Source organism: Aspergillus ibericus, assembly GCF_003184845.1.
Source record: "Aspergillus ibericus CBS 121593 unplaced genomic scaffold BO80scaffold_19, whole genome shotgun sequence".
Taxonomy (NCBI): domain Eukaryota; kingdom Fungi; phylum Ascomycota; class Eurotiomycetes; order Eurotiales; family Aspergillaceae; genus Aspergillus; species Aspergillus ibericus.
The window spans coordinates 487,688-512,466 of NW_020292117.1; the positions used below are offsets into that span (position 1 = coordinate 487,688).

Genomic DNA, 24,779 nt, shown 5'->3' on the forward strand with positions numbered 1-24,779 from the left:
GAGCTCTGCGTAGCCTGCTCGATATGTCTGCTTGAAGACTCCGTGGTTGACCCGAGGTGACTGAATACATCGAAGGGTCAAAGCTCGTTGAGCTCGGGCGTGGCAGCACCGAAACCTGAAGTATTCCCGATAACTGAAAAGCTACACAAGTCAGTCAGCTGACCCCTCTGGTTCTGGTGCCTCGCTCTTCTTCCGTCCTCACCTCCCACCTAGACATTGCAATCACACCAAACAAACCCTTATGGGGACGCTGATTGAACACTACTCTGGGGAATTTGCTCGCAGATGGAAGCGACTTCTCGATGCAACGCCATAAATAGCTGTCGATTGTTTATATCTACTCATAGATAGGGCATCGATAATCGATGGCTTGCGAGACCAGCTCCGTAAAGCCGAACGGCGTTACCTCTGGAATACTAGAGCAGCAGGGATACGATTCGGAAGATATAGACCCAATGCTCGTTTAGCAACCGCAATGCTGTACAGGCTATTAATATCGACTCCGAATATCAACATCAACATAAACTCCTTGAGTCGGTGTCCCAAGATTGTGACCAACTCGGCCGACCATCACACCATCACCACCACCACCACCACCGGAGAATAGACGCAAATCGTAAACCATACGAATTATACAACACAACCAGCGAGGGAGAATCTAGAAACACTTTTAGCAAACGGCCGGAGTTGGTTCTAGCCATGTGCATGTCGATGAACCGGTTCCACCTGAGTACTACTAGCATATATGTTCTCGGGTATTGTAGATGATAGCTGCCGAGGTAGCAGTGTTTAAGGCGCTGCGTTTCATAGTCGTGGTTAGAGGTTATAGTATTAATATAGTCTCGGTTCGTATACTTCAACGGAATCAAGCGATTGGAGCTATCATCACTGCCAGACAACTGAAACTCCATACGGCCCCAAACCTGAAACAATACAGCGTATCACGCATATAAATTACTCCGGATCTACGATGGGTTACTGATCACGCCATCGTCTATACCCCATATGGCTGTCTACGCGATGCGCCCACACTACCAGACACCAAGCAGTAAGGAATATCTTCTTATATAGAGTGTAGTGGTGATGAGAAGAGAGTCCAGAACCAACCGACCGGCCCCCTTATCTTCATCTATTCCGCACGCCCCATTCACGCCATCACCCTTTCTATAAAACCGAACCACAGTTTTCCCCTTTTTAACCCTTGGTCTCCTCAAGTGCTCCTCCGGTTTCTTTCTTTTTCCGGCACTCTCCGACGGGTCCGGCCGCCCAGTTCCTGGGTGTGAACCCGCGAATTGAAACAGAGATATGTTAGACAAGGGAAGAAGCGAGGCGAGAAAGAAAAGAGAGGAAGAGAAAGTGAGAGAGAGAGGGCAAGGAAAGAGACAGCGACGCCAAGCGGAGAATATTATCAAGAACGGATAAGTAATAGTTTAGTAGTAGTAAGAAGCAATACAAACACACAAGGTAAGTGTTAAGGGAATAAAGGCAAGTAAATGGGGAAAAGCCAAAAAGGAAACGGAAAAGAAAAAGAAAGAGTGCGGCTACTCTTCCGGTATATCGGAGAAGAGCCCTATTCGCAGACGGTGCGACTAAGACGATGGTTAGTATGCGTGACTCACACCAGGGCAAAAAGGGAACAAACAAATGGCAATTTCGGAATGACCACCCCCAGCGTAGCGAGAAAGTTGATCGTGAAATACGTCAAGTCGTAGTGGGTATAATGCGTGCTGAGGAGGAAGAGACAAATAGGGACGCAGAGGAGGAACTTCTTAGTGGGAGTGTACTGATCTCCATTGTCGATCTGCTCCCACATATTGAGGTTGTCGTACGCGCCAGCGTTGAATTCAAAGGGGATACCCCGCACCCAGTGGAACATGATAAAGGAACCGAACATATAGCTGATGTTGGTGAGGGTCCATGAAGTCTCCTGCGAGACGCCGGGGATGATGTCGTAGAAGATCTTAAGGCAAACGATCAGGACGAAGTGGATGGTCCAGGCTCCTAATGGGAAGTACAGCGTGGTCAGCCACTTGGAAACGATCCCCGCGGGAACCCCTCATGTTGCGTCGACAGACGACGGTGGAGGAGAAGGTGGAGGTGGCCAAAACTCACCCTTGGCGTTGACCCAATTCGCATTCAGATTGGGCAGGGCGGCCTGGTCACTGGTGTGCTCAATGGACTCAGCCGGCTCTTGGTAGATGATACTACTCGACCGTCTCCTCCGTCCAGCCTTGCCCTGGGCCATGTTGGAGTCCGGGGTCAACCGGCGCGACGCAGCGTCGACGTCCGGGGGGAAGGAGATGGCACGGGGCACAAGTAGGGAAGACACTTTGGCGGTGTTGAGCGGGAACCGGGGGGATCGAGAGGAGGAATCGGACAGTGAGACGACGACTCGAGTGGTCGGGAGGGAGGGGGAGAGACCGCGAGGAAGTGGCAGAGAAAAGAGGGACTGGCGGAGAGGCAACAAGAGAGCAAGCTGGCTGGATGGAAGCTGATGTTCGCCTGGCGTGGAGGCGATCTTGAAGACGATCGGCGGCGGTGTTGGTCACGGGAGCACGTCTCCGTAATACCAGAACAGGGGTAACCTTACCGAGGTGCCAAAGAAAAAGGCCAGAATCTCAACGGAAAATCAAAGACACAGGGCCGAAAGGAAGAAGAAAAGAACGACGCTGGAGAAGGAGAGAAAATGCCAGCTGCGCCAAAATCCCGAGGGGCAGCGAGCCGATCCTCAACCCTCGTCGGCATGGCTAAGAATAGCCCCAAGCGGACGCTTTGCTGCAACTCATCGTTCTAGACCCCCCGCGACGAGTCTAGGACGACGCCGTAAACCTCCGTCTCGGATCGATCTGCCCCTGATGCGTCGGATGGACAAATGACAATACATACCGTCGCCGTACCAAACCGCCCCCGCGCTGGTGGTCCCTGCCGCTCCCCGTAAATTTCCATCCACGAAATCTGCCCGAATCACGAATCAACATCGCGCTGTTGCTTCTTCACATCTACACCGCTGCCCCGTTCTCTCCCCTTCATTTTTCTCCAGGATGGCAGACACACCATCCGACGATAACGACTCCAGAACCGCCGCGGTCGCCCCCCGTCCTCAGACAAACGGCTCCCGCCACTCCTCGCGCCAGAGCTCTCAGGATCCCAACCCGAACCCGCGGAAGAGACAACGACGCAATGGCTCCGCCGATGTCCGCAATGTCCGCGACTTTGTTCCCCAGGGCGCGACCTTTAGCGCTGCAGCCCTCGCTGTAGACTCAGACCACACATCCTCTTCGGGTTCCGACAGCGATGATGGCAATTCTTCCGAAGGTGGTGATGCACCGGCCGAGTCCACGTCCACCGCACCCGCGCCGCCTGTGAGCTGGAATAAGGGGAGCAAGAGTGGGATTCGGACATCGCTTCGCAGTCGCGGGAAGACAGACGAGAGCAAGCCCACCTCCCAGTTCGACGCCGTCAACGACAAGTTTTGGCGCAGTCGCAGCGCGTCTATCTCGTCCGGCGGGGATCACGACGCGGAATCCTCGAAACCTAGTCAGGATGACGAAGAGGGTGAGGTGGACGAGGAGGATGAGGATGAAAGCTCGGATGAGTCTAGCCAGATGCAGCTCTCTGGCGACTCAGACGACTCGGAGTCTCTGGATTCGGAAGCGGACGATTCGATCCTACTGAATATCGGGTCTCGGAACGGTCAGAGCCTTGGTCAGGACCAGGATGGCCTTATCACACCGGACGGCGATGACGAATATGACCCCGAGGCTCTACCAGTATCCGACGGCCTGGGTGGAAAAGCCGTCAATGGACAGGACACTACTCTAACACAGTCGAAAGAGGACGCGCTCCTCCGATTCTCGAAGAAATACCCCACCGCCCCCTCGACTCTCGCCGATCTGGATCGTGATGACATGGACATTCAGGCGAAGTACAGATTCTATGACCGCGACATCAACGCCATCGATCTACAACTACCGATAGCCTGCACGGAATGTCTGCATGAGGGACACCTGGCACAAGTCTGTCCCTCCCGGGAGGTACGTACTACTCGGACTCTTCCGATCAGAACATCAACTAACTCTCCTAGTGCGTACATTGTGGTGCCTGGAACCAGCACCAGAGCAGTTTCTGCCCGTCCTGGAGGCGATGCCAAAGGTGTCGCCAGCGTGGTCACGACCAAGAGTGTTGTCCGTCCCCACTGAAGGGCTCCACAACTGAGTTCCCCTGCGACCTGTGCGGATCATCCGAGCACCTCGAGCTGAACTGCGATCTCATGTGGAAATTCTCTCCCCAAGACACATCCTCCGACCCTGTCCTCGTCTCATTATCTTGTGCCCACTGCACCAGCAACCGCCATATCATCGGCGACTGTCCCTCCTTACCCTCAGGACTACGCTCCTCCTCCTGGACCCTCCGCGGAATCGACCCAGACATGATCACCAACATCAACTCTGTCATGCCTGCCCGGCGCGGCGGCGCTGCACCCCGAGGCCAAGGAAGAGGCATGAAGATCCGGGGCCGCGCCGACCAGCGCTCTCCCTCATCCGACAGCGACGACATGATGGCGCGACCAGACCGCCGCCAACCCGTCAATAGAGGCGGCAACCGCGGCCACATCCGGTTCGGCGCTGGCATTGGACAGAACAAGAACCTGGCCCCGACGGGCGGTTATAGAGGAAACAACAATAACAACTACTCATCTGGCAACAACTCCCGCCAGCGGTCATTATCTCCTAATCCCCGTCCCTCGCGCGGACGCGGCAGAGATAGCTGGCAACCGAATAGCGGACGGGGTTCACTCCCGAGCCGTCCTTCGACCAGAGGCAACGGCAATCCCGGACGCGGAGGGGGCCGCGGAGGAGGCCGTGGCGGCAAGCGAGGCGGCGGTGGCGGCGGCGGTGATGCCTATCGTCCGCTTCCTAGCGCAGCCAAAAAGGCATGGGACAAGTACCGACTGTGATGAAATTGGTATGATGAATAATGATGAAGACAGGTCGTTGACTCTTCGGTTGGCGTTTCCTGTGTGTACAGCTATACCCCGGGGTTTGATTGATTGATAGATGTGTATATCAAAAGCTCGTCTGCACCTGCATCTGCGTCTGTAATCCAAGAGTCCGCCCGTATGTACAGCCCCGAACTATGTTCCATGTGTTCAATGTACAAGAGACTCTATATGTACTGTATCCCCTGATCCGTACCCGTGGGTACCTTTCCCCCACCACGATGTCCTACGAATCCGGAATCCAAAATGTCAATCAACTCGTCTAGTCTCTCGATGCACAGATCCGTATGGGCATGGTCTTTTAAATGCCCGTTATGGTCGTTCAGGAGCAGTACTGTCGCTGCGCCGGCGGTATGTCCGGCTGTCATGTCATCGAGACTATCGCCAACCTACATGCGCATTAGCCACCTACCTTCGAAGTCTAATGGACGAATATGGATCAACATACCATAATCAACCCGCCGGCCCCACCATCCAATCCCCACTCATTCGCAATGAACAAGATCCCCGCAGGATCGGGCTTGGGCATTAACCCTGGTGTTTCGCGGGTGATGATGGGGAGGAAGACGTGGGCGGGGAGATGGTTATTAAGGAGGTGGAGGACGGGGGCTCTACATAGTCCCAGTGTCAGTATGAGTAACAATATCGATGCCATACCAGATATCCTCGTATTCGTATAACTAACAAACACAGACAGGAGATTGAAAAAGACCTAAATTAACATTTACATTAGGGGGAAAGGTGGGAGGCACATACTCAAAATTCCTCGTACACAAAGCACGCTTCACCCCCCGCTCTTCAAGAAAATCCATTAACTCGACTAGCCCCGGCTGGGGTTCTTGGGTGGTCATGGCGGTGCGCTCGATGGCTTTGATTTTGTTGGCGGCTTCGAGACGAGCTTCTGGGGTGGGGAGACGGCTGATATGGTGGAGGATGTCGACTTTTTTGTCGATGTTGAGGGCTTCTCTGGTTGTTGTTAGATTTTTGTTGTAGATATATGGGTTGAGAGAGCATAGAGGAGCTGGGGGAGGGGGAGGGAACGGACGTACCGCATTTCAGTGAACATGTGGTTTTGGGGGAGACTGAGGTTTTGTCCTGTTAGCTTAGGAGTTGGAAATGGGATGGAATTGAGAAGAGCATGATGTGGTATGTAGTATGTACCATAAGGTGCCGTCTACGTCAAAGACGATGCCCTGAAGCGGGGGTGCGGAGGACTGCTTGTAGGGGTGGATGGGGGCGAACCGCCGTTGGCGGAGGGAGTAATCGCTGAGGGAAGCCATGAGACGACGAGGAAAACGCCGGATGGATTGAGCGGTGGACATGGAGAGTGGGAATGGGAAGAAGAGAAAGGATAGGATAGAGGATGGAGGAGTGGCGTTGATAAGATAGCCGGTGGAGCTGGTCTGGCGCGGTGCGGAGATGCTGGGCTCTCATTTGCCCGGGCGTAGTATAGCATCACCACGACTCTATACACCGTACCGTACGATACGTATGGCCGATTGACTTTGTCTACATCGCGAACCTGCTTGACGGAAGATGGATTGGTGGCTCCTTCCTGCAGCTGCAACAGCACTTCCTCCCCAACCAGGCAATCCACCTGACACCTCACAATGATCGTCTTCATCCATCTCCCTTCGCATCGTTCGTCCCGACAAATTTATACACCCTGACGATCACCATGCCGGCCAACGAGCTCCCAGCAGCGTCTCACGCCTCCGTTATCAACGCCATCAACCTCCGCAAGGTCCTCTCGCTACTCGGAGCCCTGCTCACCATCAAGCTCCTGAATGTGCTGGCATCTCTCACCGGGGTGAGCAGAAACTCTGCCCGATACCCCAATAGCTACGTCGGCCAGGCCATCAGCCGCAGGGAGCAACGCATCATCCACATCCTCCTGACAATCACGCCCGAGAACACCCAGCTCAACGAGAGTCTGCAATCCACCGCAGGCCTGTCCAGCGCGGACATGAGACCAACCACGGCCGATAGTGCTCCTTCTTCCGGCCTGGCCATCCCGCTGATGCCTGTGCCGTCGCGAGTGGTCCGCCTGTCAAACTGTGTGACTAGCCGCAGTATGGATCTCGCCATCGCTGGCAGAGGAAGAGAGCACGACGATCATACCAGTGCACAAGCGAGTGTGCACTTCCTAGGCCATCAGCCTCTTGCCAGTGACTCGGTCTACTCGTCCGTCGTCCGGAGAAGCTTGTCGTTGAGTGATCCACAATCGAATAGCTCGAGCCAGCGCCAGAGCATGCTCCCGGGAGTGCGGTTCTCTGGGTTCATGTCGGAGAGGTTGCGGTTCAGTATTATGAGTCGTCCGTGGTCAATGGACACCGTGCTGGCAGATGAGTCGCAGCCAGACCAGGTCGCGTTGGATATGGAGCAGCTGCAGCAAACGCGCTCGGCAGACAGCTATCCGGGACGGTTTCCCATCAGCGATGGATTGGAGCTGAGCTCTTTGGCAACGGCCCAGTGTACCAACAATGGCACTGTCGAGGCCGAGGAGGTGCGGACCTCGGTGAGGCCATTTACCGATGTGTGAGGGCAAAGTTGGGTCAAAATGTATATTATTCCTTGCAGTATCTGGTGGATGCAACAGCGCCAATAATGTTTATGCTGGGTGTAAATGCTTCAGGCATGCAGCTAGCCAAATGCAATGTGTTAAATCAGGGACATTCCTCCGCGTGAATTGCATGGTCTAGGTATCCCATCGCCTTGACGAAGATCTTTGCACTGTCCAGGAGTCGTTGCTTGCACTTCCCCGCGGTGTCCATGCCCATGAACGCCCCATAGGCCTGGTCGAACTCGGTATGCTTGAGAGCCTTCCAGATATTATGCACGTCATCTGGAGGAAGAGGAATCTGCATCATCAATTAGCCCACATCCTACCTCACCCCCACTTTACCCCCATCTTTGACAAAAAAGCACAAACCAAAGAAATGAAGAAAGACCAACCATATTCGGAAAACTCCACATAAACGTATACGTGATCCTCCCCATGCCCATCTCCGAGTCCACATCCCACCCCTTCCCCCCTCCCTCCCCATAATCGCCCATCCCACTCGGCACCGTCCCAATCGTATCCGCCAACAACAACGCCCCCTTCATCCCCTCTCCAGGCCACCACACCACCGAACTCCCCGGAAAATGTCCCCCGGTCTTAATCCCCCACACCCCCGACCCCTTAATCACCTCCATCTCCTTTCCCTCCCAGAAGACCTGTCTCGCCGACCCCTCCCCTTTATCATCAGTATCAACCCGCATAACCCACTCCCTATCCTCAACCGACAAATACACCGGACACTGAAACGCCTCCGCCCAGACCAAATGGGTAGTATAGTAATGCGGATGGGAGATGATGATGGCGGAGATCCCGCCGAGGGAATGGATGTGCGCGATGGTCCGGTCGTCCAGGTAGGTGAGACAGTCCCAGAGGATGTTGCCGTGGGGGGTGCACAGGAGGAAGGCCCGTTGGCCGATGGCGAGTTTGGGGGTTGTGTGGATGGTCAGGATTTCGGGGGCGTGCGGGAGGGGGGTCAGGATGTTGGTGTATTTGGGTTTGGGGGGTGTGCTGCTGCTGGTGGTGGTGCTGTTGTTGTTGGGGGTGTTGGGAGTGGGGGTTGAGGTTTGGAGCGTGCGGAGGGTGGTCCAGGTTTGGCTGTGAGGATGTGTTGTTAGCTTTTTGAGGAAGATGGGGAGGGGGGAAGGGAATACCCGGTGGGAGGGACGTATTGGCGGGGGTCGTCGCAGATGGTGCAGGTCGGAGGAGGTGTCAGGGTCGAGTATTGCGTGCCGCAGGTGGCGCAGATGACCAGGTCGAGAGGGTCCGTCATGATGAGAAGTGAAGAAATTTAAAATTGGTATGGTAGGGTAGGGACGAGAAGGGAAATGGAGAGCAGAGATGGTAGTCCTCTTATACTCTCGATATACTTCTTCTACTATCTGAGACACCGCCTGATAAGCTTCGTCTCCGCATCAACCCCGCATTGTAGCCACGGTCCGCCCGTGGCTGATAACCCCATCGGGCCATGATGTCAAGACTTCAGGTCGAACACGCGATAACTTTTTATTCCATCGCATGCACACATGCATCCGCCATTATGCACTCTCAACTGTCCCACCGGACTCAACTATGCAGCAAGAAGGGAATCATATAAAACAGATGAGTACATGGTATTGAAACATCACCGCAAGTTTACACCTCCTCCAATGCCTTTCGGCAACATCATCCATCATATGCAACTGGTCGTAACCGTTAAAGCAAGAATCATCGCAAGCGCGGGTCATAAATCGTGAACATGGCAAAATCGTATAACTCTTGAGAACAAAAACGTGGGTATCAAACTTCAAAATGCGTCGCGTCAATAGTCAATGTCGTCCACTTGCTCCGGACTCGCGCGATATTGGCTTCTCTTCCGCCGCGCAGGGCTGTACTGGCTGCCCGACGTCAGAGGACGCGGCCCCGTGGGCTTCCGGGGTGGGGGCGTGCTACGCGGAGAGCGCATGATAGAACTCTACAGAGATATGGTCAGCATCATGCGACTAAAGCGTCCCTTCCAAATATGAACACGCACCCGCGAAGCAACTCGTTCCACGTACGACCGCTCGTCATCTTCCTTGACTTTAGGCGGCCTCTCGGGGATCAGTGGTCCCTCATCTTTGATCTTCGGCGGCCTCGGCGGCCCCGTGTGCCGCGAGCTCGCTTCCGAATAGCCTGCATCTGAGATAGGCGACAGACGACTGACACCGCTGTGGCGCGGGTTGGCGTTGACTCCGGACAAGCTAGGGTTGGATCCCCACTGCTCCGAAGGTGCACCCGAGGGTACTCTGTAGACCTGAGCTTGCGTTTCTAGCTGCGACTGGTATCGTCCAGACGGTCCCTGGCGAGGCTGGGGATGGTGGAGATCGAGACTGCCCCGGTGTGCCCGGTACTTCGGGGCTTCTGACGCTTGAGACGGAACCAAGGGAGACGGAGGTCGGTTCTCCTGCTGCGGGTCATCCAGTGTATACGTGGAGCGCAATCGATCTTCACCCTGGGGGTCATAATAATCGGTCTTGTATGGTCCCTGTGCGAGCTCGGATCCAGAACGCGACGTATCAAAAGACGCCCGCTCCTTGCGGCCGGGTTGAATGCTATTGCGAATGTTGTCCCCCATAGAAGATGCCGTGGTCTTGGACCAGCGGGAGATCTTGGGGAAGAACGAAGAGCTGCTCGATTTGTGCTTCTTGGCCTTCTCGGTCGTCTTCGGAGTAGCCTCGCTGCTGAGGGCGCCCGAAGCCATGGGCTCGCGAGGAGGCGTTGACACAGGAGCAGAGCCAGCCCGGTCCAGACGGTTGTTCGCAGGCTCCTGAGAGGGCATAGGAGGGCTGGAGAACTCCCCCTGCTCGTTGAGTTCCATGTCTTCATCGAGCTCCGGGACCGTGCTCACACGGTTTTCAAGGCCCCGCCGTAGTGAATTGCCAACAAGTGGTTCCATAGCGGGCTGTGAGGATGTCGAGAGGTACTCCGATTGGTTTCCCGGGGATGAAGTCCCGGCGTGACCCTCAGGCTCATAGCCCTCAGGGTCTACACTGGCGGGCCGATTGCCTCCACGCATGAACCTGTCGTCCTGACCGGTACGTAGAGCCTCGACCTCATCCAGTAGCTGCTCCAACATGTCCTCAATCCTGGTCAGGTCATTCGAGTTCTTGAGACTCAATCCCTTGAGTGCACGCTTAAATATGTTCTTCCGCTTCGAGCGCATGTCATCCCCATCGTCCACAGGCACCTGACGAGCGCTGCGCATACTGACCGGTTGGGGACGTGGCCCGCCAAGAGCCCTATGTGTCCGCTCATGCTGCCGATCATTGGCGTCCATGAGCATTCCATCCTGCTGGGCAATGAATTTCTTCATTTCTTCGAAGGAATTGCGCATTTCGGCGGCGCTTCGCACAAGAGTCACGAGGATCTCTGTATCCCTGGCATTCCGCTGGGCATCGCGCACGGTGAGCTGTTCCGAAGTTAGCAGTGATACATGCAACCACGAAAGTGAATACTCACATGATCCATGAGGGCAACGATATCCTTCGACTGAATCCGGTCAATCCCTTTACCAGTGGCACTATCGTATAGGGGTGAGCCAACCCCCTGGGAGTAGCCACTCAATTGTCGCTGGTGAGAGGGCATGAACTCATCTCCTCCCAATGGGCTGTCAAAGAGACCCATCCCGTTGGTATCAATCCCGGCAATGCCTTTACTAAGAGGCTCTGGGGTGTCAACACTCGGAGAGCGGGGGTTTGCGGCCGAGACATAGCCTTCGTCTTTGGCTCCGAGTGGCGTGCCAAACATTTGGCCTCTGTTGTACTGCTGATCATAATAGTTGTTCGCAGTATATTCGTCCTCGGGGTAGTAGTCTTGCTCATAGTGTGGTTGGTCAACCGATCCCAGGCCCAAACCTGCCCCAGCAGCGGCACCGGATTTGTCAAAGAGGGGCGATGGAGCGTCTTTGGAGGGCGTCCGGTTGAAGGACCAACTGTTCTCATGGGCCGCTGGACCTTGGATGATGGAAGGATTTGTATTGATTTCCGATTCAGAATCTGGGCTTCGATCATCTTCATGCGGCATTGGGCTCTCATCAAGGTCATCAAGGCCACCTGCGAACAAGGGAGCGGGCTCAGCCAGGTCGTCCAGCGACTGAGTGACGCTCTGAGGCGGCGACGTAGCACCCATCCGTCTAGGGAATGAGGTCGCGTCGGGACTGGGAGCATCCTCGCGATGCTCAAGAGGGCTTCCTTGGCGAGATTCATGGGTTGTCTGGTCCGGCAGCTCCGTAGGTTCAGGTTCGTGGCTCTCCTCTTGTTCCGGGATGCCTGCCATGGACCGATTCGCTCCAGACTGACTGGACTTGGTGTCCAGGATTGTAGGGTCTAGCAGGGAGGCGACCGCCGATTCAACTGCCACTGGATGCATGAATTGAGGGTTGGTGCCACGGCTTTCAGCAACAGGTCGGCCTTGATCTACCTTGTCGTGGTGGTAGTCGATCTCGCTGTCGGTGTACCCGGTTATCCGTTTACCCACGGTGCTCTGAGTCTCTGTCTCTGCCAGTGAATGCTGGTCGTCATCCTCGTCATCTTCGGATTCTGTCTCCCAGTGTCTTCCATCTCGTGGGGATGGCCGGGGGGTCTCCTCGTAGCCGAGCTCGGGACCGTGCTCCTGCTGGCGGCGGAGGGACTCCGTCTGGCTCGTGATACTAAGGCCTTCAGGGCGCGTTGATCTTGCCAAATTCGTGCTGGGCGCAGACGAAAGAGAGTCAATCGAGAGGCGCGGCTCCAATTCTCGTTCATCTTCGGAGTAATCGTACCTATCAAAATGGGTCAAGTCCTGCTTGACCGGAGACTGGCTCTGATTGCTGGCCACACTCTGTATTGGACTGAGAGTGCGCCGACGACTTGTCAAATCACTGAAATCGAGATCATGATTTTCGGAGTGGTCGAGCAGATTGGCTGCGGCAGCAGCTGCGATAGCCCCTGCGGCGGCGTCCCCAACAGGCGAGCGACTCGGGGGGCTGTGGATCGACAAGTCGTGGCTAGACAGGTTGCTGTGCTTGAGCTTCAGCTCGTATCGCGTGTCCAGTGGTGTGCGATTCGGAGTGCGAGTTCCGGGAGACAGCGGCTGGATAGGGGAACCGCGGGATACTTCTTGAAACCTGGTGTCGCCGTATGGGGCCCCGTACGGGGCTGCCGGTTCTGCGGTTTGCTCGGAGAGAAGGGAGGCTCTTGTCAGGTCTGATTCAATCGCACTGCGTAGCGGCATAGGGGCAACATTGTGCTTCTGGAAGACTAGTTCGGTTTCGTTAATACTTCCAGGGTTTCGGGGCCCACTACTTCTCCTTCTCCCCTCGTTCTTGTCGAGGCTCGAACGCGAATCGTGGTGCTGGAGGGCCGCGGCCGTCAAGGCCGTCCCAACGAGCGCAGCCTTTTCCGCTGATCGCAGTCCTTTGCTCCTTTGTCGTCGCAACTTTTCTTGCTCCGTCAACTCGGGCCGATTGGCCCATTTGATGTACCCGATATCCTGGCTTCTCTCGTAGCTTCTCTCGCTATCCTTACTGGATCTGCGTTCTTTGTGGGAGGGCACTGAGTCGCCAGAAAGAATGATACCTTCATCGCGACTATCTTTATTGAGGACGACCTTGGGCTTCCGGACGTCGGGGGCACTAGCATGCTTGGAGAGTCGCCTTCCTAGCTCATCCCGAGACGGCGTGCTGGCTGAGGAGTACGAGGCGTTCATGTCGCGGTCAAACTTGGATGTGTTTGAGATGACCTTCTGATCCTTCTTGAGTTCCTTCAGCTCCGGCAGGATCAGCCGTCGGATCGCGTCTTCAACGGTTTCAAGAAGCTTCGGGTTGTTTATCGAAGACTTCGACGTGCCGGATTTGAACGAGTACTGGTCCCCGGAACGTCGATGAGAGGACACAGCTGAGGCACTGAGAAGGCTGGACTCGGGGCTCATCATGTCGTCAGGTATTCGACGTCGAGAGGACTTCGGATCCATGTCTTGGTTGTCGCTGTCTTCAAATCTGCTTCTCTCGGCGCGTCGGCGTTGCCTGGAGACGTCACGAGGATCGTTGCTGAGCTTCTCTGCGACTCGATGAGCAATTCGTTCGGTGCTCAGACTGCGACTGCGTTGTCGCCGGGGGGTTTTGAGGTATTCCTTGGACTCTCTTGAAAGACTCTGGCTGCGTTTGCGACGGGGACCGGACGAAGGGGCGTCTAGCATGCTATCCGCGGGCATCGAAGAGATGTCCGAGGTTGGGTGGAAGTACCTCGTGTCGCGAGACAGGGCAGAGAGCTCACTGCCTTGGTCACGATTCATTAGTTCGATTTCTACAGGCGAATGGCCAGGAGGCTGGTTCTCGTCGGTGGCGGAGTTGGAAGAACTGATGCTGTGATCATCGGCACCCGACTCACCCAGCGCCTTGTGCTTGTGGGGCGAACTGAGAGAGATGCGGCGGGAATAGACCGGTTTCCGGTTCCCGCTCGACTCGGTAATCTGGATGTGATCCTTGTCCTTGAGCTTCCGAGCGGAGGAAGGGGTAACTCGGACGCGGACGCTGGGCCGGGAAGTTAGGGATCCAGAACCCTTCCCGCCCTCGAAATACTCGATGAGCAGGGAGGTCTGGGAGTGCTGCGATGAGCGGGACAGTTTGGAGTCGTCCCCGCGGGATCGGTGTTTCCGGCGAGTGGGGATGGTGACGGGGCTCCCGTCGTCAGGAATGGAGTATGAGGTCCTGTCTGTGCGGCGAGATATGTCAGTTGCCAGATCAGTGCCTGTGATGCTGCCGTTGGTATCGACAATGGATTCAGTGGGGGCAGGCAAGATCGGTCTGCGGGTGTCGACGCCCATGATGGAGGAAAAGAGCGGAGGATCTTTTCTTTTCAGCCAGACAAGACCATACTCTGCTTTGGGGGGAATTTCTTTTCTTTTTTTTTTCTTCTTGATTTTCTTTTTTCCTTTTTTAGGGACTTGCAAGATTTCAGGGGCAGGAGGCGTGCAGGGGGGGATCAAGGTAAGTGGTGGGAAGATTAAGGCTGGTACTGGGTCCGACTGCTAACAGATTGGAGTGTCACTACAGATCGGACCGATCGATATGCAGCTCGGGGGGTAGAAGGAATTAGAGGGGTGGACGGATGGGCAGGAGATGATGGGAATGGGGAGATGAATGGCGATCAGAGCAGGTGGGGACGCAGAGGGCAGCTGTGAGGGAGGCTGCGATATCACAAAAAGCAAAGAGAGGAAGCGTACCAGCGCTGGGGGTTGGGAGGAATATGCAACAACAGCAGGATTAACAGTGGAGGAGGAGAGGAACACAAAAGGCAAGAGTCGAAGGTGGTTAGGATGAAAGAGGGAGAGAGACGATGAGGTGCGTAAGTGAATTGAGGAAGCTCCCTCACTTGCGATAAGCCAACAATCGGTGTGGTTAATCAATCAGTCGGTGGTGGCCATGTGCATTCACCGCAAGAGTCGCCCGTGCATTGGGTGGAGGAAATTCGGGCTGGGCTGGGGAACTGAGTCGGCTGCAGGGCACACCCAACCCAGATGAAAATTCAAACCAAAGGCGCGAGACAGGGACGGAAGGAAAAAAGAATGAGGGGAAGGCAATGGACGGATGGAAACGGCGAGAGGGAAAATGAGAAGGCTGGCAGAGTATAATAATAATGCTATGGATGATGGAGGTGGTTAGTGGCCGGCTAAACACGAAAAAGTCGCTGGACCTTAAGTAAGGTACGGCCTGGATGAGCTGGCAACCCAACTGAACGACAGAAAGATGCGGTTGAGCTTCTGCCCTCCAGCCTCGCGATTATCCCGCTTCCTGGGCTCTTATAGTCGCCTCGCCGTCTGAAGAGGTATTTCCACTTCACTTTGGGTTCCATTGCTATCCCCCACGTTGGTTGGGTTCAATAGAAGTGGACTGCTTCCTACGTGTGTATCCTTCGGGGTCCATCCATCCTCATCCACCAGGTGAGATCCACGCATGGTGACCGAGCAACTGCACTCACAGCCCTCTCTCCCTGCTAAGAGGATATAAATACTGGCGAGCAGTCGACCTTGCCTCATCCGCGATCGCCTTCTTCTCGATTATGCTTCTTCAAGTCTAAACCTTCATCCACTCCCGTTTCCTCCCAGACCACCATAATGTAAGGAGCCCTCGGGAAGAGAATTAATTTCTGTTCCATACATCCATCCACTTCCACTGGACGGGCGGGTTATTGCCTTCGTAGTGCGACCCGAGATGTGATCTGTATCCTGTCTGTCTGCCAGTCCCAGGCATGGGTGGTCCTATTACCGTTGTACAGGTGTGTGAGAGCGTTTTTGCCTCCCGAGACTCACGGTGATGAAACCTGACGGTGGGAAAAACCTGGATCGTGATGCTCCGGAACTGGCTGCCATTTGGCATTTATACAGCATGAAACACGAGCCCTGCCAGCAGTACGGAGTAAGTGACTCGTCATATAGCGCCACGATCTTCTGCGGTACCTGGAACCGGACAATCCGAAAACCACTGCGAGGTGCTCACGGCCAGCATCAGCATCCGAACAACATGACTAGTGTAGGTACGGTAGGAAAGTCCGACAAAAGTCATCGCAGAGGTGGAGCCTTTTCCCCTCCCTCCCTCCCTCCGACCCGCCTCATGGCAGAGGAAGCAGACCTCGAAATCCGGGCGGTCTCCCAGACGACCGACTTTCCGTCAATCATTGGCGGTTAAGGCTGCCAGCTCATCACATCCATCGGCCCTGTCTTTACCCCGCTGATTGGTGGCCTTTACGCCCATTGCAACGATCATCACATTGTAGGACAGGTGACTGTCAGGATCAGTGTTGCTTACTGCCACTTGCAACGTTGGATTGCGCGCTTTCCGTTGGACGCAGCAGGGTTCCGTACTTTTGCCGGGATGGTGGAGGATGGAACGAGGATATCCCGTCCGAGGAAAAAGTTCGACGGCGGATCCCGTTCCGTCCCTTCTTCCCATGGATGAGTTTCCCAGCCACCACTCATCCCCAGCCACCCTCCCTGTTAGATGGCCTGGATTCGCATCAGTCCAAGGATATTCCATGCTTGCCGGTCATCTTGATGCTAGCTTCCAAGAGAGTCCGTTGCCGTCCGTCAGCAAACTCAATTTTGAGCAATGGGATTTGTTAGAACAGAGCCAGTAGCATGCTGAGTGGCGAGCTGGGAGGAATCTATCGATCGATCAATAGATGCCGCCCGTCCATCACAGGCAGCCACCATCCCGATCTACCACCTCAGGAATCCAAATTCAACATCCCATTAAACTTTTCGATCATCCCGGACAGCATTCCTCAATTAGTCTCCGGTCATTCTTCGCAAACCTTCTTTTCTTTATTTTCCGAATCTCGATGGACGGACCTACCTACTTAACTACTCCGTACTCCGTGCTACTATGTATGTACATATAGATTCCACCCTATACATAGTACACACTATATATCAAAGACCCTCTATAGATAAGATCACCTATCACAACCCCCAATCCAGACCAGATCTATTCATAGATCATTCAGCCTAACAACTAGCCCAATCCATGCTGTAGCGGCCACCGCACAGAAATGACATGCATTGCAGCTATCGAGGGCTGTGAGACCTTTGGGCCCGATGCCAAGTACATCGCTAATCCAACCAAGGAGCTAGCTAGTGTCAGGACGCAAGAGGAGCTAATGGGGGTGGGTTAGTGTGAATAGGTGTTGATGGTTATGGTATTTTGGTCGATTGGATCCGAATAGCTGTAAGCTATACTGCATAGGTATGAAGTAGTGATATGTCTCCAGCATTGTGAAAGATTAACTAGGTATGGTCAAGGAAGGGTCGAATAGGCCTGTTCGTAACCCACTAAGGTGCTGACCGGTGAGTATGACTACAGGCCAGTCTTTGTGTATCCTCCCCTGCTGAAGTGGCCTTTATTTCGGTATCATGGTGGGAAACAGCGTCTGTCACTGGTATCTGTTGGCTCTCGGAGAGAACTGGCAGGACTACGACAGGTACAATGCAGATATGACGCTCAAAGAATGCTTTTAAAGATATCTACCAAAACAATTGAAATAACTATATGTAGACAAGTCCAGATATCCACAGGGTAAACTCCGAAACTAAATGCCAAGTCTCAACAAATCACGACACACCTGCTTTTAGCTAATTCAGTCATCATCATGCTTGCGCTTGTACTTCAGTCCCTTAGGCTGGCTGCCGTAGGTCCGTCGCCCTTGCTGCTGCTGCTTCTTGTCCCGGCTCATGCTGGCACCCAGCTGGATATCAATGCGCGGCGGCGTCGAGAACCCGAATCCCTTGGCAATCTTAACCAGGTCAAGCTTGTGCACATCGAACACGGACCGGAGGGAGTGGGAGGCATAGGCCTGGAGGTAGGCGCGGTAACCTTCCTTGGCGGACTAGACATGTTGGGTCAGTACGGAAACACGATTACACAGTATAGTATAAGGTAGCTTGAAACTCACCTTGTTCAGGTAGTAGTTCTGACCAATCAACTTCTCAAGCTGAGACTGAACGTTGACGATCTTGTTGGCCGGGAAATCGAACTCCACGACTGGAACACGAGCCTCCTTCAGATGCTTCAAGAAGCCAACCTCGGACGGCTGCAAGAACATCAAACTGCGTCCCTTTCCGTTGACACCACGGGCCGTACGACCGACACGGTGAACGTAATCTCTGGTGTCATCCGGAGGATCGAACTGGATAATCCAGTCCACAGCCGGAATCTGGTTACTGTTAGATAATACTCCGACAAGATGTTAGGCCGGTAGATGACTTACATCCAAACCTCTGGCAGCAACATCAGTGCAGATCAAAGTTCCTTGCTTGGCGTTGCAGAACTCGAAGAATGTGTTGGTCCGCTTCTGCTGCTTCTGCTTTCCGTGGAGCTCGAGCACCGGTAGGTCAATATAGTTGAGCAACTCCGCATGGTACTTCACGCAGTTACAGCTGGAGAAGAAAACAATAATCTTCTTCTTGAGGTTGCGCTTAAGGAAGGAGAAGAGGAGCAGGAAACGCTTGTCAGCCTCACAGATGACATAGCCCTGTTCCAGACCCTCGACTGTGCTGTGCTCCTTCCGGTGGTCGACGTTGATGTACAGAGGGCCGGGGCGCAGGGATATCCGTGCCAAATCTTCGACTTTCGTGGTCTGGGTGGCAGAGAACAGCATGGTCTGTCTCTCCTCGGAAGGCAAAATCTTGACAATCTGACGCATTTCGTCCTCGAAACCGACTTCCAGAATACGATCCGCCTCATCTACACTAGCGTTAGAAAACTGTCCTGTTGTGCGCATAAACACATCGTACTTACCAATGACGAGTGTCTTCAGGTTCTTGAACACAAAGCCAGGGGTGTTCTGCAGGTGATCGAGCAACCGTCCGGGGGTGGCAATGAGCAGGTTGACACCCTTGGTGAGCTTCTCTGCCTCCGCACGGCGGTTCGCACCTCCAATAACAATACCATATGTTTGCGAGTGGTGTGCCATCAACTCTCTAGCCACACCAAAGATCTGCAACGCCAACTCTCTAGTAGGAGAAACCACAAGAACACCAGTACCTGAATAGAAAAGTTAGCCCATCAACGATCGAACAAGCGCCCAGTAAATGGATTGTGACCCACCATTGCGAGGCTTGAAGCGCAATGCGCTCAACATCTCCACGGCAGGGATCAAGAACGACAGGGTCTTTCCGGAACCTGTCTTTGCGGCACCCAGAACATCACGGCCAGCAAGCAGCGGAGGAATGGTACGTTGCTGAATCTCAGTCATAGTTTCGAAGCCCATATCTTGAATACCCTTCATCGTCTTCTCCGAGAGGTTCAATTCGGTGAACTTCTTCGGCTCGCCATCCGTCTGAGGCAGACGGACAGCATCCAGCGAAGGAAGGTCCGCACCGTTTCCAGTTTCCTCACCCTCTCCTTCCTCATCATCTGGTTCAGCCTGGCGGACTTCCTCCTCGCTGTCGTTCTCATCCTCCTCGCCAGAGTCGTCAACCTTCCGCTTCTTGGGCTTCTCTTCCTTCTCAGCCTCCTTGACAGACTCGACGTTCTTCGTCTTCTTCTTCTTTTCCGTGGAGGGCTCGGTCACTTCGGTCGCGGCATTCTCGACTGCGGGCTTCGGAGAAGCATCTTCGGTCTCGGTCGCAGCGCGCGCACCGTGCTTTCTCTTGCGCTTCTTGTTGATAGATTTCGCGGAATCCACGGGGATCGGCATCTTGACTGAGCACCTTCCGGAGACGGTTCCCTTTGCGAAAAAATTCGAGGTGGGGGGAAAGTCTGGAACGTGAAGCAGGTAGGCCCTTTTTTTTCTTTTCTCTTTTTTTTGGTCCGGTTCTGCCAAACTCCGCGTCACGTGTTGATAAGGGGCGATAATTGGTCCTCGCCAAGTCCGTGCGCTTACTGCCTGAGGCATAACTGTTGCCTCTTTCCACAGCCATACCTTCCACCTGCTGCTTCTCCCTTGACATCTAGAATATACCGTTGCTTTACAGTTTCATACCGAACATGATAGTTTCTCATGAGCTACCTCAGTGCCAGGATATATGGGCCTGCCAAGCCATGCTTTTTTCTACGCTTTGACAGTATATAGCTCGAAGCAACAACGACATATCCCCCGAATTCATCTTCAAATATATCTTTCTATACATCTTGCCAATGCCTGGCATAATCGTGACAATAGTATACACTCCAATTTCGGCTCGTCTAGTATCCGACATGCTCGGTATCTCCCATCAAGTTCCGGAAACCGAGGGAAGAGCTAACGCTAGTCGCCTAGAAATACTTTCATCGCAACAACCCATCTTCGAGTCGCATCGCATCTCCAAAATGCCTTCATCGGGCAGAATCATCTGAAATGTGGAACTCTCTGGTACAAGGAAGCTGCATCTCTGACAGTCAGATCTACGTTATCGCGCCCGTCAACCTGATGACGACTCAGGCCGTCTGGAGGTCTTAGTAGTACTACTTGGTACCCCTGGACAAGATCTTACTCTCCATACCGATATCTAGTGGATACCATCGCTTTTGATCACATAGGCATCTTATTCCGAGTTCCGAATTCCGAGCCCGGATACTCGGGTTTTCTGCCATCGCTAAGTCGGGGCTTTCTAGTGATCCTCAAGGGTAATCGGGATACCTCTGGCTATACAGACTCGGAATGCCTATCGTGACCTGGAAGTCCCTAAGAGGGAAATAATCGACGAAATGCCACAAACTGTAGGTACCATGCACACATGGTATTTGGCACTGAACGTTCCACATCATGCTCCGGCGCTTGCATTTATCATAGAACGAGTCCAGTCCGCTTCGTCAAAGACGCGGACTGCGTAATTCCTATTCATTCGAGACTCCCAAGACCTCTGTGGGCGCCAATTGTGGCTGTGAGGGAACTCGCCCCTTTTCACTATCATATCTTGATTAGGCACACTCCATATGCTCTTGGCCCAGCTACCATCCAAATGTCCAGCCTGCCCCTGACGGCGGCTTGGCTCTCAATCTCCGAAGTAAGCAAGTTCAACATGCTGACATAGAATTGAAGGTGACTTGTCAAATGTTTCAGATTGGCCTATACTTAGTATTCCTGTCCACTGACAGCTCGGTAGCCCCGATGTCAGTCGCCCATATTGGTTATCGGAAGCGCAAGGCTGACCTATGAGTACGCCTTGTTCCCTCTCTGCCGCTTCAAACATACCCATTCGTCACCGGGTACCTTGCGAAAGTCCGCTTAAGTATCTGCCGTTTCTCATACAACGAACATTAGTCCTAGTTGTACGCAACTCGAACACCATAATGGCGGCACGGACTACATTCAAGACTTTTGTGCGGGGCCAATACGTAAAGCATCCAGAGACACGTCAGCAAATGTTGTGACCGCAAAACTTGAAGAATTTGATAACATCTCGTACAAGTAGTAGTAACCCATTGCTATATTGATTTACCAGAGAATACTAAAACAGTGTTTAAACATGAAAGAATCATATCCGTGATTCGAACCCTGTATGTGCCGGTATTTAGGCATCAAGATAACTATACGGAGTACTCCATAATGCTATTGCAAACAGGGTCTAGCGATACCAGGACGGGAAAGTGCACAGGGCATAGATAGGTAGAAAGGGTCGAGAATAAGATTGGACTAGATTTAGTTCGAGGGTTCTTTCAATGGTTGGCTGCCAGTGTGCGAGTAGCTGAAAATTTCTGGTTTCTTTTGCTGGTCATAGGTAGTATAAGGGTTTGGATGGAGTACAGAGATTAGAAAACGTGTGTTTTACTTTATATCCTTCATATAGTTGTCTCAAGAGTCCAAGTTATACTAGAACTGTGTTATCCAGATTAATCCGGTCTTTTATTGCTGTTATGGAGCCTAGTAATTGGTGCGCAGTCTTCCCTAGTAGTTCAAAAATATATATAAATCCTGCGTTGGAACCCCGCTATAACATTAACGATGTAATAAGAGTCTCTGATAAAAGTAGTTATGCTTGTCATATTATCTAATTATGAATTGTTAATTGTACGCGGAGTTCTCTAGCCGACTCATATTTAAGGTTGAGACCTATCATGAAACACAATCACCAAGTCGTAAGAAATGGACCAGGCGAGATCTCGAAGAGTGGCGTAGTCGAGAGCCACGCAATCCTTGGTTCTGCAGTCGTAGGCCAGGAGCCAAAAATAGGACGAGCCATCCGTCGTCCAAGGTTGAGGCGTCAGCGGTTCGGGACCCTGATGGTGAATCCGCTAAGATGGGCTTCCTTTTCGTCCCAACATATTCGGTCAGGTGTAAAAGAAGAAATGGGAATGGTGGAATACTATGGTAAGAGAGCTGCTTCGTGGTAAATTCACACGGGAGAAAAAGTACGGGGTTGGGAGATGATCAATGGGGGGAAAAGGACGTCATGATGCGCAGTCACGGACGGGCAGGCCTGGTGATCTGCCTTTTCGCTCGGCGTTGATCAGGGATGCGGGAAGCGATGCCATCTCAATTCCATGTCCGTGTGTCGGAAAGGTGCTCGGAGACAAGGGAATGTTGATATAACCATCTGAAAGTTCATGGTGAGAGCAGTCGACCTGATATTGTGCCATGTTGCTCGTTTGCAGTTGATTAAATCGGCAATAGGTGGATCGCTCAATAGATAGTTTGGTTTCTGGAAGATTGGGCAAGGAGGAGGCTGTGCAGCGCAGTTCCCTCGCGCAACAAATAGTCGCCAGAACCCTCCCTCATAGTGTCTCCGAGAACGCCTCTGGGGCGCCCTACCCATATGTCAATCCCAAGATACGAGTACGATCTCTCTTACCATTCTTGTGATCTTCCAGATCAACAGTAATTAACACGGGCCCATGTCAACGCCCAAGAACAAGTGGCCCGTCTCTGCCGTTTCTCTATCCTTTTGAGGCAGGTTATCGACGTCTGACATGAGACAGGATTCCCACGGCCTTACAAGGTAATTACTCAGCAGCAGCTCATGGTCGCTTTGTTACACCGTCACGGCGTTACCTTACACGGCCCCAGGCACCCAGGCACCGGCACCGGCACAGGCACAGGGTCCAGGTCCACGGTTGAAACAAAGGTAGATCGGCCGGAATATAACCTCTGCTGGAGATTTATCATTTGACAGTTCAAGGTGATCGATAAAGGACCTGACGTCTCATATGTATGGGGTACTGAGACCTCAGTCCTTAATGCTGTCTTGCTAGTGGCCGCAATCCAGATAGGAGTTTGCTAGGTTGCATCGCCTTTGCTCCTTGCGCTGGATCGGTACGCACCACAATGGTTTCAGTCGCAGCAGTGCGTCTCATTGGCTCGTTGCAGAAACTCGTGGAAATGCAAGGTTATTAATAGCAGCATGCGATCTGATGTAGGCGGTGAGAAAGGGCGAAAGAGAAGGTGGAGGGGCAGAAGAAAGCAGGTGAACAAGGTCGGTGTGAACAAGGGCATGGAGTGTCCTACGTAGACGGCCAACAAGCACTGTGTAGTGGTGGGCGGACAGTGGACATTGCAGTGAGACCGGACGCGATTGTGGTGTAGATCTTTTGGGGCATACAACAAGCGCCGTGGGATGGATGGTGTCCACCTGCACCAAGGTATTGCGACCCAGGACGACTGAAGTGTGAACAGCGGCAGAACAGATCCACTGGCATCGGATCTTAACCTCTGCGAGTCTGTAAGTCTGCAGTTGCACCCCACAAGCATGGAGGGCGGTAATTTCGTAATGCAGTGGGAGGATGGAACCATCCATGATTGCCAGCCGTTTGGCTCCCCCGGCGCCATAAAAATCCTCTAGCTTGCCGGTGCTAGACAAATCAGAGCGCGGCCCGGCGGGTAATGAAAAGCATAAGTAGGCATCCGCATTTGGGCCAGACCCAACCCCCTGAGGGACGCGCGTGCACACCAGCTGGAGTCGGGCAGACTTGGGACTTGGGACTTGGGGCAGGAAAATCGAGTCGATGACTTCAGTTTGGGACAGGCGACGGAAGAGCAGGAGGCATGATGACTCTAATGATCTGATCATTCCCGGCCTGGCAGCTGCCACTCGCCCCGACCCAGGTATTATTAGTATGTAGACCAGCAGCTGAGCAGCATAGTCCTTTCTACCTTTCTGCTTGCTATATGCTTCTGACCTTGACCTGGACCTTGTGATCGTTCCGGACCTTGTTCCCGGAGTGAGGGATCGTGGATATCACCCCTGCGTATTAGTTGATTGGTCTTCTACGAGCCCAGTTTACCGCCCATACTTCCTGAGCCGCTCACCCAGGACGGTCTTTGTTGGAATTGGAAGCGCTTCCCTTGTTATTGTTCCTCGTCCTTGGTAGACCAACATTGAACATACACGCTAGATACCAGGTACGTACCAACTTACCTCAGGCATACGGTACCGTACAGCACTCCGCCCGGCGGTGGTTCTCTCCACTTTCCCGTGACACGCCCAAACGCGGTGCTGATTGGCTGCCCAAGTGCCGCCCCCGTGCTGAGTCAGCGCCTCGAGGTCTCCGGTGGTTTCACAACCAGCATTCCGGCCGTCTCTCCTGCGACCAGAACGCTCGCTCCCCTGAAGAAAATACACACGTCCGGCGCTGTGACTGTGTCTCCAGAGGGCGACGGTTTCTCTTCTTTTTTTTTCTTTCCCCTCGGTCTTCTCTTCTCTCGTTGCATCCCTCTTTCGCCAATTCGATCCCCCGAGGGTGCGAAACACCTCTCTCCTTCCACCCCCCCTCCGTCCCTCCCTCCGTCCCCTTCCCGCTTTTAGGGAGAC

General features: G+C 53.6%; 8 protein-coding genes across 8 annotated transcripts; 2 read left to right on the plus strand and 6 right to left on the minus strand.

The window, feature by feature from the left end:
* Positions 1–1,261: 1,261 nt before the first annotated feature.
* BO80DRAFT_71298 (ORMDL family protein) lies at positions 1,262–2,415 on the minus strand. The gene is made up of 3 exons (XM_025724739.1): positions 2,113–2,415; positions 1,643–2,001; positions 1,262–1,589 (listed from the first exon to the last, which is right to left on the minus strand). The coding sequence occupies exons 1-3, from the start codon at positions 2,243–2,245 to the stop codon at positions 1,542–1,544; spliced, it is 540 nt and encodes a 179-aa protein (XP_025575484.1). The 5' UTR covers positions 2,246–2,415; the 3' UTR covers positions 1,262–1,541.
* A 548-nt stretch (positions 2,416–2,963) lies between these two features.
* BO80DRAFT_464815 (zinc knuckle domain protein) lies at positions 2,964–5,389 on the plus strand. The gene is made up of 2 exons (XM_025722681.1): positions 2,964–4,034; positions 4,085–5,389. The coding sequence occupies exons 1-2, from the start codon at positions 3,042–3,044 to the stop codon at positions 4,955–4,957; spliced, it is 1,866 nt and encodes a 621-aa protein (XP_025575485.1). The 5' UTR covers positions 2,964–3,041; the 3' UTR covers positions 4,958–5,389.
* Positions 4,683–6,330, minus strand: BO80DRAFT_71315 (putative haloacid dehalogenase-like hydrolase). Its single transcript, XM_025724740.1, has 5 exons — positions 6,161–6,330; positions 6,049–6,081; positions 5,756–5,965; positions 5,448–5,610; positions 4,683–5,388 (listed from the first exon to the last, which is right to left on the minus strand). The coding sequence occupies exons 1-5, from the start codon at positions 6,319–6,321 to the stop codon at positions 5,167–5,169; spliced, it is 789 nt and encodes a 262-aa protein (XP_025575486.1). The 5' UTR covers positions 6,322–6,330; the 3' UTR covers positions 4,683–5,166.
* A 273-nt stretch (positions 6,331–6,603) lies between these two features.
* BO80DRAFT_425130 (uncharacterized protein) lies at positions 6,604–7,212 on the plus strand (the record flags this gene model as incomplete). The annotated part of the gene is made up of 1 exon (XM_025719449.1): positions 6,604–7,212. A coding segment is annotated over exon 1 (535 nt), but the record flags the coding sequence as incomplete, so codon positions are not given.
* Positions 7,213–7,665: 453 nt separating this feature from the next.
* On the minus strand, positions 7,666–8,832 carry BO80DRAFT_445020 (putative metallo-beta-lactamase domain protein; the record flags this gene model as incomplete). The annotated part of the gene is made up of 3 exons (XM_025721466.1): positions 7,666–7,860; positions 7,955–8,657; positions 8,714–8,832. 3 exons carry the CDS (start codon positions 8,830–8,832, stop codon positions 7,666–7,668), a joined length of 1,017 nt encoding a protein of 338 aa, XP_025575488.1.
* A 133-nt stretch (positions 8,833–8,965) lies between these two features.
* On the minus strand, positions 8,966–14,381 carry BO80DRAFT_474417 (uncharacterized protein; the record flags this gene model as incomplete). Its single annotated transcript, XM_025723187.1, has 3 exons — positions 8,966–9,513; positions 9,574–10,989; positions 11,040–14,381. The coding sequence occupies 3 exons, from the start codon at positions 14,379–14,381 to the stop codon at positions 9,361–9,363; spliced, it is 4,911 nt and encodes a 1,636-aa protein (XP_025575489.1). The 3' UTR covers positions 8,966–9,360.
* A 3,170-nt stretch (positions 14,382–17,551) lies between these two features.
* Positions 17,552–19,819, minus strand: has1 (ATP-dependent RNA helicase HAS1). The gene is made up of 5 exons (XM_025717781.1): positions 19,159–19,819; positions 18,850–19,095; positions 18,320–18,795; positions 18,005–18,265; positions 17,552–17,938 (listed from the first exon to the last, which is right to left on the minus strand). Exons 1-5 carry the CDS (start codon positions 19,748–19,750, stop codon positions 17,690–17,692), a joined length of 1,824 nt encoding a protein of 607 aa, XP_025575490.1. The 5' UTR covers positions 19,751–19,819; the 3' UTR covers positions 17,552–17,689.
* Positions 19,820–23,054: 3,235 nt separating this feature from the next.
* BO80DRAFT_71462 (uncharacterized protein) lies at positions 23,055–24,074 on the minus strand. The gene has a single exon (XM_025724741.1). It carries the CDS (start codon positions 24,036–24,038, stop codon positions 23,322–23,324), a length of 717 nt encoding a protein of 238 aa, XP_025575491.1. The 5' UTR covers positions 24,039–24,074; the 3' UTR covers positions 23,055–23,321.
* Between the last annotated feature and the right edge of the window lie 705 nt (positions 24,075–24,779).